The 18,044-nt window shown below is 36.5% G+C and overlaps 1 protein-coding gene across 8 annotated transcripts in view; it reads right to left on the minus strand.

Moving 5' to 3' along the window:
* FUBP1 (far upstream element binding protein 1) overlaps window positions 1-18,044 on the minus strand; it is a 34,469-nt gene that overhangs the window by 14,895 nt on the left and 1,530 nt on the right. For 2 of the 8 annotated variants that reach the window (XM_030953737.1, XM_030953731.1), the window contains exons 3-20: window positions 17,189-17,251; window positions 16,322-16,360; window positions 15,941-15,980; window positions 15,117-15,166; window positions 14,954-15,025; window positions 14,599-14,656; window positions 13,977-14,139; window positions 13,799-13,897; window positions 13,614-13,715; window positions 12,846-12,948; window positions 12,661-12,761; window positions 11,935-12,076; window positions 11,099-11,259; window positions 10,173-10,327; window positions 10,011-10,090; window positions 7,102-7,230; window positions 6,403-6,477; window positions 1,500-1,645 (exon numbers count right to left, since the gene is read on the minus strand). In XM_030953737.1, the coding sequence (XP_030809597.1) occupies window positions 1,500-1,645; window positions 6,403-6,477; window positions 7,102-7,230; window positions 10,011-10,090; window positions 10,173-10,327; window positions 11,099-11,259; window positions 11,935-12,076; window positions 12,661-12,761; window positions 12,846-12,948; window positions 13,614-13,715; window positions 13,799-13,897; window positions 13,977-14,139; window positions 14,599-14,656; window positions 14,954-15,025; window positions 15,117-15,166; window positions 15,941-15,980; window positions 16,322-16,360; window positions 17,189-17,251 (1,778 nt within the window). Of the gene's footprint in view, window positions 1-771; window positions 1,128-1,499; window positions 1,646-6,402; window positions 6,478-7,101; window positions 7,231-10,010; window positions 10,091-10,172; window positions 10,328-11,098; window positions 11,260-11,934; window positions 12,077-12,660; window positions 12,762-12,845; window positions 12,949-13,613; window positions 13,716-13,798; window positions 13,898-13,976; window positions 14,140-14,598; window positions 14,657-14,953; window positions 15,026-15,116; window positions 15,167-15,940; window positions 15,981-16,321; window positions 16,361-17,188; window positions 17,252-18,044 lie in introns of those variants that run through there. The other 6 variants (XM_030953738.1, XM_030953734.1, XM_030953732.1 and 3 more) reach the window with 5 other exon arrangements.

The following is an 18,044-nucleotide window of genomic DNA, read 5'->3' on the forward strand; positions in this document are numbered from 1 at the left end:
GTCTAATATATGCAAAGAGCCAATAAATATGCAAAGAGCAAACACAGGATTTCAAGAGAATCAGCTTTTTAGTATAGGCATTAGAGCAATAAGAAGCTTCAGTATATATAAAAAAATAATCAGTTGATTCAAATACTTGAATATTTACAAAAAGAGAAGTTATCTGCTCTGAAGGAAGTTCTCAACCACTCCCATCACTCAAACAAAACAGCTTTTTAAGGACAGATGCAATTTTTGTAACTACTATGCATTACCACATTGACTTTTCTACACTGAATTTTGAAGTGGACTACTTTAAACTGAAGGCTTAAGCACATTACACTTAAAGTAAGTTTTATAACTAGTCTGAAAAAATCCACAGAATAGTTATGCAGGAACAGTTTTGAAGTATTCAATTAAAAACAAAAGTTATCTGTTATAGCAGCTGCACAGGTCTGAAACAGTGGTCATGTATAAAAGGAAATTTCACTGTTAATGCAATGGAAGTATGCCAAAAGATCATCTTCTTAAACACATGCAGTTTTAATCAAGTAGAAAAAAAATTAAGGTATCAAGATTACTGGTGCTAGGCAGCAAAATACAATGAATGAAAGAGATCCTCCATCTACAGCTATTCTGCAAGAGGGGAAAAACATGCTAATGACAAGTTTTTAAACTCAACAAGGTTTATGGGGGGAAAAAAACCCCAACTCATTTGTGTAGCGGTACCTTGATTCAGCGTTGCAAATCAATCCTATAATCAATACTGCATATACCCACATATCCAACTTACCGACACAGGAGGTTTCATATTATTTATTGTAAAGCACAAAACAGGCATTTTAAAAGTGATAAAGTATACATTGAAAAAGTACATTTATATCACAAAGCATTGACCACATAATTGCAAATACATTTGCTGGAATGTGTACATCTACACTAATACTAAAAACAAACCATTTTTTCATTTCTACACAGAAATATTACCTCCTATCAGTAGTGATAGATATTTTGTACATTTTCAAAAACACTATTTTTTAACCAAATTTAAGATCTTCATCAAGGCGTCTGCATCCATACATTTAACAAAGGTTTTTTCCCCCACACAATGAAGCAAATACTGTATTGTCCACTTCTTATTATTGGCCCTGTGCAGAAGAGATACATAAGAGATACACAAAAAGTTAAAGAAAATCCTTTAAATCGAGCTAACTCAGGAGTGAAGCCTTTAAGAAAGAAAAATTGGTTAATGTAAATGGTGGTGGCTTCTTGCATGGTTTTCAAAACCCTGGGAGGAGAAAGTTTTTCTTCTTTTTTTTAATAAAAAAAACAATCACCAAACATATGGATAGATACAGAACTCAAGTTATCAGGTAAACAAAGTCATCTACTCATTATTCTGATAGCTATTTTGCTAGAAAAAAAGATGCATACCCCAAAGGAACAAAGCAGGAGACATGCAAAAAAATATCTACAACCACTGAGACAGAAGCCAGCCAAAAACCACTTTAGGACTGTACCTGTGGTGCTGGAGGATGCTGTGGCATTCCCTGGGGACTTGTCTGAGCGTAGTACGCTGCCTGCTGCCTGTAGTACTCAGCCCACGCCGCACTGTAATCTGGCTGCCCGCCCGGAGGAGCCCCAGCAGGGGCAGGAACAGCTTGACCTGCAAGTAATTGGAATGGCACAGCTTTGTTGTTGCAATAGAAATGAGCAAATCTCAACATCTCAGCACCTAGCAAACATCACCTAGCAATATTCCTCCAAGGCTCTGAATAAACTCGTGGCTGCCTTTTTCAGCCTAAACACTCATTCTATTACTTTAATGTAATGACTCCCATGTAAATCAAAATTACGGAACAGTAAGGACAGCTTTTTCAGCCTCTTGATTCATAATCACGAATCATGTTTAAAGCCTGCTGACCTAAACAACAGTAGTATTTAAATACACGCCAAGAGGCAAAACTTTTTGTAGTCCACCTAGACTAATTTTACCTTATTTTACAGACTGCATTCATTAGCTCAGCACATGCCAATTCATTTACTTCCCCAATTTTGGCATACTTAATTCAATTTCAAAGTTATTGCAGGTTACATTTTTCAAAAAGTGCAATAATTTTTGTAAACATTTACTCCACTACAGAATACAGTCCTGAAATGTGCTTCCACACTTTGTGGAAGTTCCAGTCCTCTAGAAACAAGAGCATGTACAAATACACTCTCAAAGACAGCTCAGAATTACTTCTCCTTTCAATATAATCAACTAACAGACTAAAATCCCAGTGACAGACTGATACACAGGGACTCTTCCGCATACTAAAAAACCAAGCAAAACAATGAAAGAAAATTACAGCCAACCTTTTTTTTAGTTGTGCTGTTCTTCCACAGGAGATGTCACAGACATCTTTACTTCCTTTTTCCTCCAACTTCAGAAACACCAAATACACCCCTCTTAGTACCACTAATCTTTACAATTTCTGAGAGATGCTTTTGCAGTTACCACTACAAAATGTATGAGACTCCAAGCAAAGCAACACTCTCTATACTCTAAATATCTGTCCACACACACTTGCAGGCACCCAGACAGAAGGGTTTTATATGTAGTGCTTCATTCCAAGTTTCCTGAACTTCCAAACCAGAACTTTTATTAGTGTCCTATGAAACTTTCTGATTTATATTCTTAACGGATTATTTGTCCAATCAAAAGTTCTAGTCAGAATTAGGATACTACCAAAAAACCACTACCTCTGCAAGTTTTTTTAAGATATTAGAAAAAAAACCACCCAAACCAAATAAAAACAAATCACCACATCACATCACCCCATAGGAAATAAACAAAATGCAAACCTGCACCCTGTACAATTCCATGTGCACCCAAACTGTCTGTTATGAACAGAAAGGGGCAGCTTCCGTATGATGAGGGCTTAAAGTTTTCTGTTCTAACGGAAACCACCTCACTTTTCATTTCAATACAAGACCACTGAGCAACTTTCTGAGGAATATGAGTATCAGAAATTCTAATGAAGTGTTTTCTAGAGTATCAGACAGAAGGCTGGCTTTGTTTGATTGTTTTTCTTTAAATACTTAAAGAAAATTCACATGAAGAATCCTAGCTATTCACACTACTCCTACACATGGTGTAATCTTTTAATCCTCTCAAAAACATCAAGTGTGAGCAGAGAATGTGAGTATTTGGCAAAGCATGATCCTGAAAACCATCAAAATACAACCTTCTATTTTCTAACTCACCTTACGATTTAGTTTTTTCCATTTACACTGTAGGTAAACTCTGAAAGCCTATCCATCATTTATTTTGGTTTATAGAGTAATGGAATTTCTAAAAAAAACTTACATTTCTTCAAATCTTTAGAGCTATTATCACATTTTACAACTTTTAATGTACCATAACTTACAATTTCTGATCAATTATTTTAGCAAAAACTACCTTTAATAAGGTTACAAATTACCCCAGGGTACACTCTTTCCAATTTCACCATTACTGTGAGATAAAAACTGTACTTACAAATTACTGTCAGCACAAGTGAATGTCAAAGATGAGGGATTTTTGTGCATTATGACCCAACAATCTTTGGACATTCAGCCAACAATGTCAAGGCAGCACTGGAGTTCAAGTAACAAATCAAATAAGAGAAATTTAACATCTACTCAGAGATGTCAAACTGGACTTCTGTTCTGATGGGTATTTTAAGTGCTCTGTTTCCTACTAAGTACTGTGAGTAGTTCTGAACCTACACATGGAATTCAGCAGCTTGGTGCAGCTTCCCTTCAGTGTAGAAGCCGTACCAAGCAGCACCTGCTCATTAATATCCAAATTCAACCAGAACACTTACGGGTAATCCTGATCAACTCCACACAAAGGAAACATGAGAAACACAGAACATCTCAGCTTTAAGGAGGGCTGAGAAAGGAAACACCAGCAGATTTTATAGTTCAACATTATCAAAGGTGATTCTAGTAAAAGTAAACTGTTTTGTTTCTCCTTTCCACTACAATGCTGAGGAATCTTTTAAAAACACTCCTATTTTATTATTGAATCCTTTAACTGTAAGTCAAGCCCACAGTATATGGAAATTACTGATAAAGTTAACAATTCTGACAGTGACATACAGATCATTTACTAATGATCATGATGACTTCATGTTTAAAGGGAACTGCTATCTATGAGAGACTTTTTGGACTATTTGCTACTCAAAGCAGCAGCCCCTGAAATGAGGGTCTGAAAATGGAGATGGACTTTGCCACTGTATTTCTAACTCAGGAAACAGGTTAATAATCAAGTCACTGTTCAGTGAAAAATACAGTGAAGTGTTCCCTATGATTAGCAGAGTCATATCACACCAGTAGGAAGTCACTTTGTAAACAACATTATTGTTTGGATGGGCATATTCTGGAGTTTTTTCGCATTTTCAGATCACTCATACTTAGTTAAGTACAAGAAAATCCAAAACACCCAACTGCAATATCACTGGCAACTTGTTCAGCTTCCCACAAGGATTATCAAACCAGTTTTTTTCAGCAGCAAAACCAGAACTGACAGGGCTCCCTAACCATGTTTGGTGAAATCATCTGTGTTGTGAAAAACCTGAGTCTTCAAAGAGCAAGTGACTTGTAATTGCCATCCTTTGGCACAAGTTAATGGGGACACTACTACAGGAAGAACAAATGGTACTGGAAAGCCTGGAGACCACAAGAACTTGCGGGTGGACAGCCTTCCCTGACCTTCTACTGTCCACGAGGTGAGGAAAAGCAGCACCACGTAGCATTATGTCAACTCCAGCTGAATTCCTCTTTTTTAAGTGGCTTTAAAGATAAATGGTATCTACCACAACAAGACTCTGCAGCAATAAGTTCTCATGATTTACAGATCAGTTATGTAGGTCCAGCCATCAAGAGCTCTCCTTCAGGCAAAGAACTCAATCTGAACTAGAAAAAGGAATTAAGATGAGAACTGCCCTTGTGTTTTTCCTCTTGTAAGACTGTGTTGGCATTTTTCACATTTTACATTTTAAGACCAACTGTTTTTTATCTCCCAATGTGTTTTTTGGCTCACACTCCTCTTTGGAATTGCTCCCATAAACTCTATCCCAACACCTTGTAACTTGCTATTTTTTAATCTGTGCAAGTGCAAGACTAGTGCAACCCAGACTCTGCTTTCCAAGACAGCAAATTAGAAAGATAGCAGAGAGCCTACCAACAAATTACATTATTTTAAAAAAAGTGAAAGCCACCCACAAGTCTGCATTTCAGAATGTGAGCCAAACTAACAGAGACAGTAAACTGAAAATAGCTGAATGAACCAGGAAGAAGAAAAATGGGAAGGCCTATTATCTTAGAAATCACATGTTTGGGAGGTGTAATTTTCTTAGTCTGATACACCGTTGTTGAACTAAATACTCATTATGTATTTTATGTAGAATTGATCACTTCTACTGTGCCAAAATAAAAAATAAAGATAGTTATGTCTTGGCAAATAATTATCAATACAGCAGAAGGCTTGTAAGAGGAATTATGCATGTTATTGATCTTAAATCTGAATGCTTTTAATATTCCATGAGAAAACTGAGTGCAGTAGGAAGACAGCAGAACAGCCACCAAACCCAAACCAGATGGTGCTGTATGTCTAGTCAGATATCAGGGAAAGCACTGGCATTCCTAAGGCCACTGGTGCTCAGTGCCCAGCCCTCCATGTCCTGCAGTATCCATGGCAGGACGCCACAGACAGAACATGACCATCATTTAAAAGGTAATGATACCTTCTGCCAGTGCATGAAAACCACATACTCTTTCCTTATAAACAAAATAATGAAATAATCAAGTTAACCAGCACATTAATTTCATTTTTATAAAGAAAGCTACCAACAACATATAATCTGCAGTTTAAACACAGCTCTAAAGTGCTGCAAAGCAAATACCATTTTAGAAAAGGCACAGTATAAATGACAGCTAATGATGATGCTTTAGCATAGTAACATGGAAACACAGAAAGCAAAGCACAAGAAAAAAAATCATATCTAATCTGAAGAGAATTGGGAAACAATTACCAAACATAAAAAAACAATAGCTTCATAAAGTAGATCAAAGTGAACTTCAAAACTTAGGAAATGTACTTTAAAATATTCAGATTGAGACATTTAAAAGTTGCTGCTTCCCAATAATCAGACATCTCATTAAGTTTGAAGCATTTTTGTAAAGCTGATTACTAGCCTGAGCACCATGAAATGCCTAAAAACAGAACAAAATTTCAAGTCTGCTTATCAGCAGTATTTGGTTCAGAAGACATGACTGTGCATTTCAGTTTTTTGGGGGTAAAAGCCGTCATCCAGCATAATAGACAAGTTTGCTAAAACATTCCACTGTGAACGTGGAACAGAAAAAACAACAGAAAACCCCCTGCACACTTACCCATTTTTTTGTAGTACTCCTCCCAGGCCTTGGTATAGTCAACCTGCCCTGCTGGTGCTGGATTTGGCTGATCTCCTAAATTACATCAAAAATAGTTAAACTAAAATTACTGGGGTTTGTTTCACACATAATCCAAATAATCCACTGAAATTTTCAGTAACAGTCCCACATAACTCAAATTTGACACTATAAACCTTTTTGGTACAAGCTACTACAACTAGAAACTACTAGTAAAAAAAGACATGTTTTCAAGATTCAGGAAGGGCATACCACTAGCAATACAAAATACCAAAATTCAAGTGGTAAGCCTCAGCCAGGCACAAAAATTAAAGTAATACAACCAAATACCACAATTGTAATTGTCCTAAACCCACTGGAAGTGATGCAACCATTTAAGGAAATGACAACTGACAGCTTAGCTCATTACATTTTTATTTATGACTGCTCTATGTAGTCATTAAGTCAGCCCACATTGCAGCAAAATTCTCTTTGGAGTATATTCCAAGATAAATACGTTACCCTTGTTACTGCTGAAATTATGAAAAGCAATATTGAAGGCTACAAGCAATAGTTTTCCAAGAAAACCAGCTGCTTAAAATAAATTTACCTGACACAGGAGGACAACAATAAAAAATAATTTACACCTGGGTATTTACACCTGCAGCAATGAGAAATGTGCCCATTTCACTCAATATCTACCTTGTCCATTGGTTTGGGTTGTAGCTGGTCCACCAGGAGGGGCTGCAGGTGGTGGCTGTGCTTGCTGCTGATAATAGTGAGCATAATAAGCTGCCCACGCTGCTGAATTGGGATCTGTTCCTGGCTTACCTATGAAAACAGAACATCAGCATTTATAATAGCACTACTATGAACAGAATACTGTCCTCATTTAATCCTGTCCTAAGCATTCTCCAAGGAAAAATCCATCTAAACAAAATATCCATGTAAGTCCTTAAAGTACTTTTTCTCTCTAGCATAAACTTTTGATCAGGTTTCAGACCAATGTAATATACAAAGTGTACTTTCATAGAGCTGTTGAGATAAAATAACTTTAGAACCTTTACTACTACAATGCCACTTATTAATCTTACATGTGGTAAATAGAAACAGATTTTTTAAGTTTAAATAAACAGTCATGTCAGTACATGGCAGCAGCAATGTATCATTCTAGCACCAAACGATTTCAGTGGTTTTACTTTTGTTAGAACCTCACGCTAATGACACTGGCACCGGTGGAGGAGGCATGCCAAATACATATTTCTGAAACAGAAGAATACAAGACTTACTAGGTGTTTGCAATGCTTGTCAGTTAAACTTTAAGGTAACAGTAAAATAGAGAAACACACAGCATTTTAAGAACCTGAATCCACATACACATGACTATTAAGTATCACTGTTTACTTACAACTTTTTAATGTAACAAATCATAGAAACAGTTGCATCTTCTGCATCTACCTCCATGATTCCTTATTTTTATCTACATCTAGGTAGGCCAATGACGCTGCTTCCTAGGGTTTTATTCCTCTGTTTCTTACACTTAGCCTTTAGGAATGGCTTATTCTTGCTGAATCACAGATTAATTACATTACAAGATTGGCAACTGACAATACCTGAAAATCTACTATTAGAGAACATAGTATGTTTTACACAACCAGCATATATTTGCAAGCAGTATCTGCAGTCTTAAAGAGTAAAAGTATCGGCAAAGAAACTCAGCCAAGTGAGGAGAGAATTTCACAAAAAGACATGGACACAACTGATACTTTACAGTAACTATACATGGGAATGGAAATACAATCCTCCCTAAACGTGAAACAGGTAAGGCAGTGAGTGATGGAAGATTAATTCCCCTGAAAAAGGCATCCAAGAAGAACCCAGAACAACAAATTAATGCTAAATGAAATCCTGTGACAAAAGTCAGATGTAACGACTTCAAATGCACACAAAAAAAAGTTAACACACTACTTTCTGTTTAAATTGCACTGCTTCCATCAACAATAGTGGATTTAAATTAACACTTCCTATATTCTAAGGTTACCTGCAAATATCAAATAAGCCATTGCTCAATTCCTCCCCCTCCTCCTTAGCTACTTCTCTAGAGTAGAAGAACAGAGCTGGATTCATTAAATTTCCAAAGAAACTTGACTGTAGTAACTAGCTCCACTTTCACATGACAAGGGCAAGCACAGTTCTGGAGAAAGCACTTCTGAAAAAAGTACTAAAATAACCCATTTGTTACACTGGAATGAGTAAGTAAGTGAAAATTGTAGAAACATCATTCAAATAAATGCTAGTCAAAAGAAACACCAACTTCAACTGCACATATGAGAACTTCATTAGATTTTTAAGAGAAGTATTTATGAAAAGAACAGTTACAGAATCATCAAATGACATCAAGGGAATATTTGCCATGGTTTCTTACCCAGCCTTTATGTAGATAAGTAACTTCAGAAGAGTAAAAAAGGTAGTGTGAAACAGGCTGAAACTTTTTGGCAGTAGTTTTGCATTAAATACTTTGCTATGCTGAGACTAGGCACTCTGAGCCATCTACTTCTAAATGAAGTCAGCAGGCATTTTAAACACTAAACTGAAAACGTGCAGAGCTACCTTGTGCAGAAGTTTGGGAACTAAAACCAGCAAGGGCTCTTTGCAAAGAGATAATGTGATACATACATGGAGTCCCTTCTCCACTAACAGAATCTATGGCAGGAACAGTGGCTATCATAAAATATTTTTGATAACGAAAATAGAATTGAGATCTTTTGGCTCAAATTGTGAGGAATTACAATTCCACCTCAAACAAATGAGGTACAACAAACTCAAGCATCTAGCCTTACCATGCCTTCTGTGGCTGATGTTCCATTTCCCCATATCCTCTAGTCCAACCAAAGGATGTAAACTTTAAGAAAAGCAGGATACTACAACTTTGGAAGTTGTAATTAAGTAAGAACTTCCAATCTCGACAAAGATAAACAGAAATAGAAGAAACAAATTCTACAAAGATAGGTTTCAGAAGAAAATACAAAACTATGATAAGCAAAAGCTCAAAATACACAACCCTAACTAGTTTTACTGTATTAACAGCAATTCACCAAGGTTTTAGCCCTCAAAAGGGAGTCAACAAAATACACTGGAGCATCAGACTCTTAAAAGTAATTGTAATAGAGCAAAACCTAGAAATATCATAGCATTAATGGCAAAAAGACAAATCAGTAAAGACTGTTTAAAATAAAATACAAAAGTCATTTACTATTAAAGACATCCTTATTACAGAACTTTATGCAAAAACATTGATTTTAAGAAAACTGAATTGCACAAAATCAGTGAACCAAGACTTGCAAAAACTATCATAAATAGTGATGCAGTATCAATAACATTTGTAAAAAAACATACTCAACTGTAACAGTTAAATTTCAACATTTCACAAGCCACATATGGAAAGCGCAAAACATAAGTAAAGTGACAATCAGTGAAAAAAAGCCAGAAAAACAGGAGATTTTCAGCTTTAGGAGTGTAACACAAGTAACTGTACAATGCATATACTTGTAAGGACAGAATGGATATACCTGAAATATTCCAACACTACAGTAGAGCTGTGCATTTCTTACCTGGGTCTGGTGGGTTTGGTGGCTGCCAGTGTGGATAAGCATTTCCCCATCCCTGTGGAGCATATGGAGCTGGAGGACCACTATAAAAGATCAGACACACACAGTGAAAGGCAGTCCCAGGGTCACCCCACACAGAGGAAAGTAAACTGAAGCAATACTCACTGAGGTGCAGGACCAGGAGGGCCTGGGTTGTAAGGAGCTGGATTATATGGTCCCATGGGAGCACCAGGACCTGGTGGCCCAGGAGGTCCATGCGGGCCAGGAACAACACCATGGGGACCATGGGGAACAGGTGGACCCAATGGATTCACTGGACCCTGTAACAAGGGTGAGATACAGATGAAAATACACCTTGAGGTTCTCCATTTTTCAGCATTTTAAAAGCATTTATCCGAACACTCAAAGAACATCTAAAAGGTTTGACTGGTTTAAAAGACAGTTCCCTGGAGAAAGCAGGCTATTTAAAGATTGATTAGGCTTAGAGGTAATTAGAGGCAGCTGTGGCAGTAATAGCAACTAAAAACCTGCATTTATTTCAGTTCCTTCTTGAGGAAGTGAAGGATTTTACAAAAACCCGCAGATTTTTCCACAAGTTGCACTAAACTCCCCACACACTAACGAGACTATCAGTTCTAAACTAACTCAATACATCTAAATCTGACTAACTAAACCTGCTTGTAAGATCAGGCACAAGAAGCGTTTAGTAATTTGATGACATGCACACACATGCAAACAAAAACGCTGTGAAACTGAAAGTGTAACTTTGATTAGAACTTTGCCCAAACATACTGGGACTGAAAAACAAAACGCACAATTTAGTATCACCGACATCTTTAAACTTAAGAATTTTTTCATATACATAGAATTGGCATTTTCAAGAGCACACTGTAAGATGTTGACGAGATGAACTGTTTCTTTTCAATATTTTGTTATATTACTTTAAATCCAGATGACCATTATTATAAATTTATTATCTGATTACATTAATCTGGGAAGTGAAAGGAAAGTGCAATCTCCACAAAGGAGACTTGCTTTCTGCTCTGTTTAGCTCCAACAGTAAACAAAAAAGCAGTTATTTATCCACTCACTCCAATCTTTTCTTCTATAAGTTGTCGTGCATAATCTATTTGCTGGGGTGTTCCACGGATAGTAAACATCTTCATGTTTGGATCTGCATTAGGTGGAGGATTTCTCTGAAGTTCTATTCTAGCACCGGACTGTTGGCTTATACTTTTAATAGTTTCACCACCTACAACGCAATACAGAGTTTTTATGATGTGCATCAAGGCAAAAAATACTGATTCACATCAGAGAAAGTCAACTGCAAAGAAGCCAAAAAGACATGAAAAGGCACCTATTCTTATGAGCTGTTCAAGAACATTCCAACAATTAAAATAAAGTCTCTTCAGTGTAGTGTAGAGCTTTAATAGCAATAAACAAGTAAAATAATTATTTTAAAGGTTATAAAAATGTTACTTAGAAACAGCAGCAAAGAATTTCTACAATCTTCTATGTATTTTTATGTAAACATCTAATATTAGACATTAATAACAACTGACACACATGGTTATCAGTAAATATAAACTTAAAACCCAACCTCCCTATAAAGGGGCAAGGAAGCCCAAATGAGCCCCACAGAGGCTGACAAGGTAACTGGCTCATTCTCTTACAGGATGCAGAGAAGTTATGTGTACCATTAGTATATACAAAGTCTTCAAAACAGGGGAAATTGGGCAATTAAAAATTTTTACAAAATCATAGAAACACAAAATATTCTGAGTTGGAAGGGACCCAATTAAACATATAAACTCAGCATTATTAGCATCATACTAATCTTAAATCTCTGTAGCATGGCGTTTGTCCAAACAGAGAAGCTGAGTGGTTTTTAAAGTAACATGTAAGGTACATATATAAGTTGTATTACCTTTCCCAATAATTAATCCAGTTTTGCCAGTAGGGACAATGAAATTGAACTCCTGTAATCCACCAGGAGGCCCCATGTTCCAGTTGCCTTGGCCTCTACCCCTTCCTCGACCACCAGGTCCTGGTCCACCAGGGTTACCAGCCTAAAAAGAAGCAGCAACAAATGAGCATGTTCTATAAAATCACTGCAAACAAATAATGCAAACAAGTTATATTACATCATTGTTAAGAAAAAACTGATTCACTACTCAGACAATTTTGGTAGTTGAAGCAGTACCTTTTATGAAAGGCCTAAATTAAATTCTAAAAAACATTCTGTACAATTCTGCATATGAAAGATGAAGGAGGAAAGGATGTAGAAGCAAGCAGAAATTTCACACATCCGAAGATATCATTTTTGTCTGCCTTCTGTAAATGCAGCAGTGGGGCTCATCTAACAACAAGCTTTTTAATCACTGATTACAACCAAAAGTAAGAGCATATTAGCAATTAACACAAAACAAGGACCAGCTCTAAAACCAGACACATCAAGAAATGCCATGACTTTGAATCAGTATGGTCACTTGCAAAACTGCAACTGTAAACATTCATATTCCAGACCAAACTTTGAAGTAGATTCAAATGGCACAACTAAATTATTTTTTCTAGTTACACCCACTTTTGGAAAACTTTGGGTCTTTCCAAAAGGTGGGCAGGAGATTTTAAACACTGAACAACGTTACCCAACCTGAACACTGCGAAGGAGATCTGTAATAATTTCTGCAGCATGCTGACATCTGTCAGGAGGCCCTGTGATCTGGGCTATTCTATCTGGAGTTGTTCCATCATCTGGAATAAAAACGAACTATTCCAGTATATGCAATGCAGTAAATTCACATTTAAGTCACAAAAACTTATGAACATGTTACAAACCTGGCTTGAACTGAATCCTAACACCAGCATCGTTCTGGATCTTCTTAATCATCTCTCCATTTCTTCCAATTACAATACCTACAGCAAATCGTGGTATTGGAACCTAAAAAAAAAACCCAAACAAGATGTTGATGACACAGATATTACTAAATAGTCCACATAATGAAAGGGTTAGAGTTGTTAACTAGGGCAAGACCAATGCCACTTCAGGCTTTTTCAAGGATGGATTTTTTATTACCAAGTCACAAGCCTAGCACATACTGGACTAAACCATTAAAAAGAAAGTGATCCTATGCTTTAGAAGTTCTCATAGTGGTGGTAATTCCAGAGGATTTTACGCTTCTCAGAATAAAAAAGAAAGAAAGAATTTACAGAGTATCTAAAAGGCAGATTCTAGCAGATGAAGCTTTAAGCCTCTCCCTGATGAAGTTACTAGCTTGTGACTTGCATTAACAGCTGGCCTTAAAGAAGATCTAAAGGCCAAAGTCAATTTTCAATAATGCTGTAACATGATATACTTGACCATAAAATTTACTTGCTTATTATATAAAAAAACTCCAGCTGCTTGAAATTATTCATAACTGCTGGCAATGTAAAGTGAATGCTGCGCATAAGTTAGCGTTGTAAATTCAGCAATGTTCAAGTAATACTTACATGCTACAATTAACTTTTGAAATCTGGTTAAAAGCTTTCAGTGGTATTACCCAATTTAACATTTTAAAGTTAACATCTCAAAATACAGTGAACAAGTTTTTCAACCATGCTTACGTCTATCCCTTCATTTCCTCCTATTCTTGACCCATATTCGTTGCGCACCTCTCTAAAGCCACCTTGATCACGAATTAACTCCAGCACCATTTCCTTGGCTTGCTAAAAGAAGAACAAAAGTTAGTTCAGGTATTGCAACATCCAAACAGATTTTAAAATGCATTTAATTGAGTGGCACTTCTTACCTGAACTTTATAAGGGTCTCCAGTTATCCTAAGGGGCTTGTCTGCACCAGTGTTCTGTGGACCATCTTGAATCATGACCATTTTGACACCTGCCCGCTCCTATATGACAAAAGGGAGGTCAATACTCACTCAAATCCACATTCAGAATCATCATATTTAAAAGATGATACATATATACCTGTAATTGTTTAATTGTCTCTCCACCTTTCCCAATAACTAATCCTGCTTTACTTGCTGGAATCATAATTTCTTGGACTGCATTTCCAGGTCCATCACCATGATGAAATCCAGGTGTAGGTCTTCCCTTTTCAACTATCTGATCAAGCAATCTTTTTGCTGACCTGTGAAAGAAAATACACATTCATAAATACGTATCCCTGCAAGTATCTCTTGCCCACATCTATTCTGCTTGGCAATTTTTAAAATTTCAAGTTTCTTCAAAAGAATTATGGTTATTATCACTACGAAATATGAAGCAATCTCAATCTGCAAAAGTAACTTAAAAAACTAACTGCAAAGTAATAAACCCACCCCAATATTGTAATTTAAACGATGGTCCTTTACCAATCATATTTAGTGAAGTTATCTCCTCAAGGTCCCTGAATATAGTTACACTCATCAAAGCTTAATTCAGAACAAAAGCTGCTGCTTGATTCAGCATGCAAAGTAAGGACATTTGTACTTGTAACCACTACCACAACAATGGACAAAAGCAAGTATATCTTTAAAACATGTGTCAGGTTAGCTGCCATGAGAGTAAAATCATGGTTACAGTCCTGACATCAGTTAAAAATACTTACTGAACAGACTCTGGTGTCCCAGTTAGCATACAAGATCTTTCAGGCAGGCCTCCACTATCTGCAAACATAAAAACAGCCAACTTATCAGCAGCGTTAAGTCAGAAAGAGATTATGAAATTAACCATAATACACAAACTACTGGATTTTCATATTCAATGAAGTAGAATAATCATTGTATCCCATTTTGCATTTCTTTAGCCCATCATAGTTGTGATTAGCACAAAAAAATTTCACCTGTATCTTAAACGAAGGTTCAGGCAATGAGAAGCAATGAGCAATCTTCTGGACTTCCTACCAACCACCCCCTTCCCCATTCCCCCAGACAGACAAGTTAAACCCCCCCACAAATAGTTACCAGGTGCAATCTGTATTTTACAGCCAGACTCCTGCTGTATGCGTGAGATCTGCTCTCCACCTCTGCCAATTACTTGGGGAAGAAAACACAGAAAGGTTATTTGTACTAACAGCGTCTGCTAACATCCCCCACTACACTACAAGAGCACACCCATGGTACTTACTGAATCCAACCATCCCATCTGGAACTTTGTACTCCTCTGTCATCACAGACCTACAGCCAACGTTAAACAAAGACATGACCATGCAGAGAACAAACCAGCATCACATTTACATTTATCCTCCCATTAAACTAAATCAAACTACTGCCCCACCATCACCCTGGCTTACTTGCCTCCCAGTAACTTTAAAAGTCATTATGAAAGCACAGTTCTACATAAGCTGACAACACACAGAAACAACACAAAAGGTTCAAGTATTGTACAAATCAGTCAGAAGTTTTCCTTCACTCTATTAACAGATGTGCAGTACAAAAAAGGTTACTTTTCTGTAGCATTTTAAGTTTCATCTGTATACCATCAAAGGATGTTGCAAATTCTGGTATCTCAGAAGTGTCCAAAGCACAAGAATAACAGCTGGATCTAGTTGTTTAGGTCAGAAATGAGTGGAGAAAACAATGAAGTTGTAGTCTAAATTCTTTTATTTGGTTTTAGGCCGTTCAGTTTTGGTTTTGTTTACAAGACGGCATCATCATTCTCTTCAGATCTGCTTCCAACTTCTAGCTACGCTACCTATGCTGAAGTAGAGAAACCAGCCAATATATTCTCCTTTTATTAAGCTCAATCCACAGCCTAGGCCGTGGAGAAAGAAAGGGAGAGCAACGTACGTACATTTTAACTGTATAACTTGGGACTTGCTAAAGCTACACTTCAACAGATCACACAAAGAATAAATGCTTCCTGTGTTGATACAATTTTCTCAGAAAAATTGCTTGAAACTGCTTTGTTTCAAAAAAAATCATATGTAAGATGTAATGTAAAACTCTTACCTTTGCTGCTGATGCATTGGTGGTAGCTGATTTCCAAAAGCTATAAAAAAATTGTTAAAATTAAATTCAAACAAGTAGTATAGCTTACAACTATGCTTCTCCTTTGATAACAAAACTCAATTGTATCTAACTTTTGTCCAAGTTTACTTTTAAGAAGTGTTATCAAAAGGTTTAAAAACTATAAAGACTCTCTACTGTTGCTACCACCACTGTCACTTTTACCAGGCAGACTCGTGCTGCTTCAGCAACGTAAGACAAACCCCCAGCCATTTTTTGGGTCTCACTTATTCAAGTGTCACCTACCAGAACACTTTCAAACTGTTGTTCTGACAATGTTACACTTGTTACGGGTTTTTTGGCAACAAAATAAAAATTACTTACAGTCATTCTGGGGAGCAACTTTCTTAGCATCTGGTTGATCTGCAAAATTAAGATTTTTTAAATTTTTTTTGCCAAGAAATTCAGGAAGTCTTTAAGCCTTTTAGTGTGAATTGTAAATTTCCAGTGCATTTTAGCCCCCTTTTTTTTTTCCTCTCTTTCTTTTTCCTCCTCCAATTTCAGGGAGTTGATCATCTGAATAAAAGAAAGAATCTCACGAACACTCAGCACTTGGTTAGTATAGCTGAAAAGATGTTAGGTTTTTCCATGTATCTATTAGTTTAACAAAAGGCAGCTTTCAGAACGCACTGTGTGTAGATAGCTCACAGATACCCAGTCACTGAAACTCAACTAAGACAAGGAACAAAGTCCAGCTTTGTTGGCTGCTCAAGCTAATGATGCTTCTATAGTAAAAAAGGAAAAAAAAATCAAATCCATAAAAAAATCAACAATAACTTAAAAAATAATTCTGACAATGACCACAAACCTAGACCAAACATCTGAAAATACAACAGTATCACATGGCAATGCAATCTCAATCTGAACGTCGATATGAAATCCCTATCCAATTATCAAGCATTTCATAGCATAAAACTTAAAAAAAAAAAAGCAGATTCACAGTAACTACATCACTACTGTCCAAATCCTTTCCATACAGTAGAGAAATAAAAGGCATCATGAACCTGTATCTGAAAAGATAACACTTCAGATGCTTCCCACCCCAAAATAAAGGCTACATGAACCATCATAATTTCTGTGCAGCAAAAACTCAGCCACATTTTCCAAGAAATATTTGTGTCAATCCAGAAAGATCCACTAGTTTATGTCATGTTTACATACTAAACACAGGTAATAAATAAAAATTCCTGCCTTTAAAAGGAGAGGGCATTCCCTCCCAGTGTGTTGTACTGCTCGGACTTGTCCAAGAGCCATCTACACATAAAATAAAAAGAATACATTACATATATCATCTGAAGCATCATTAGCTCATTTTTGTATATTAAAAACCTCACCTTTAATAGAAAAAAAAAAACTTTACTGTAGGACACAAGAAATCCTGATATAAAGCCTTAGTTACATTCTGTAGACTGAGTTTCAATCCTCTTAAAAGAAAAAAAAAAGGCATTTCCCTTTTGTGAGACCTATGAGAATATTTCAGCAAGTTCAAAGATTTCTTCCTGTAATTTAGATGGGATTTGGTGTGTATATTAACCATATCAAACCCTGCTAAGTTCAAAGTGGATGCTCTGTAAGAGACAGAAGAGGACACACACACATTTCAGGAGAAAACTTTACTGCAGTGCAAGGCAAATCGAAAAAGCTGCAACAAGTCAGAGGATTTAAGTATGATCTTATCAGGGTTCACACATGCTATAGGCTGAACTATTACACTACACAAAAGCGTCTTCAAGGTAGAAAGTTTACTTTCTTGTGCTTTTTTAAAGTCCTATGCTTTTACAATGAAATGCATTAATACTTTTATTTGAAACAGTGGAGTAATAAATTTGATGAAACAATCCAGCACTTCCTGCCCTACTTGTAATTTAGGAGTTGTAACCAATCCCACACAACCACAAAAGACTTCAATGACACCTGCATAGATATTTTGCAACCTGAATATTTCTGTCCCTTTCCCCAGCATGCATTTTTCTATTTGCAGCACTTAAACTACATTTAAGATACTGTAAAGTAGGCTTACACTCACTTCAGGTTAGAGCACAATGAT

This window comes from Camarhynchus parvulus, chromosome 8 (assembly GCF_901933205.1).
Source record: "Camarhynchus parvulus chromosome 8, STF_HiC, whole genome shotgun sequence".
Lineage (NCBI taxonomy): Eukaryota > Metazoa > Chordata > Aves > Passeriformes > Thraupidae > Camarhynchus > Camarhynchus parvulus.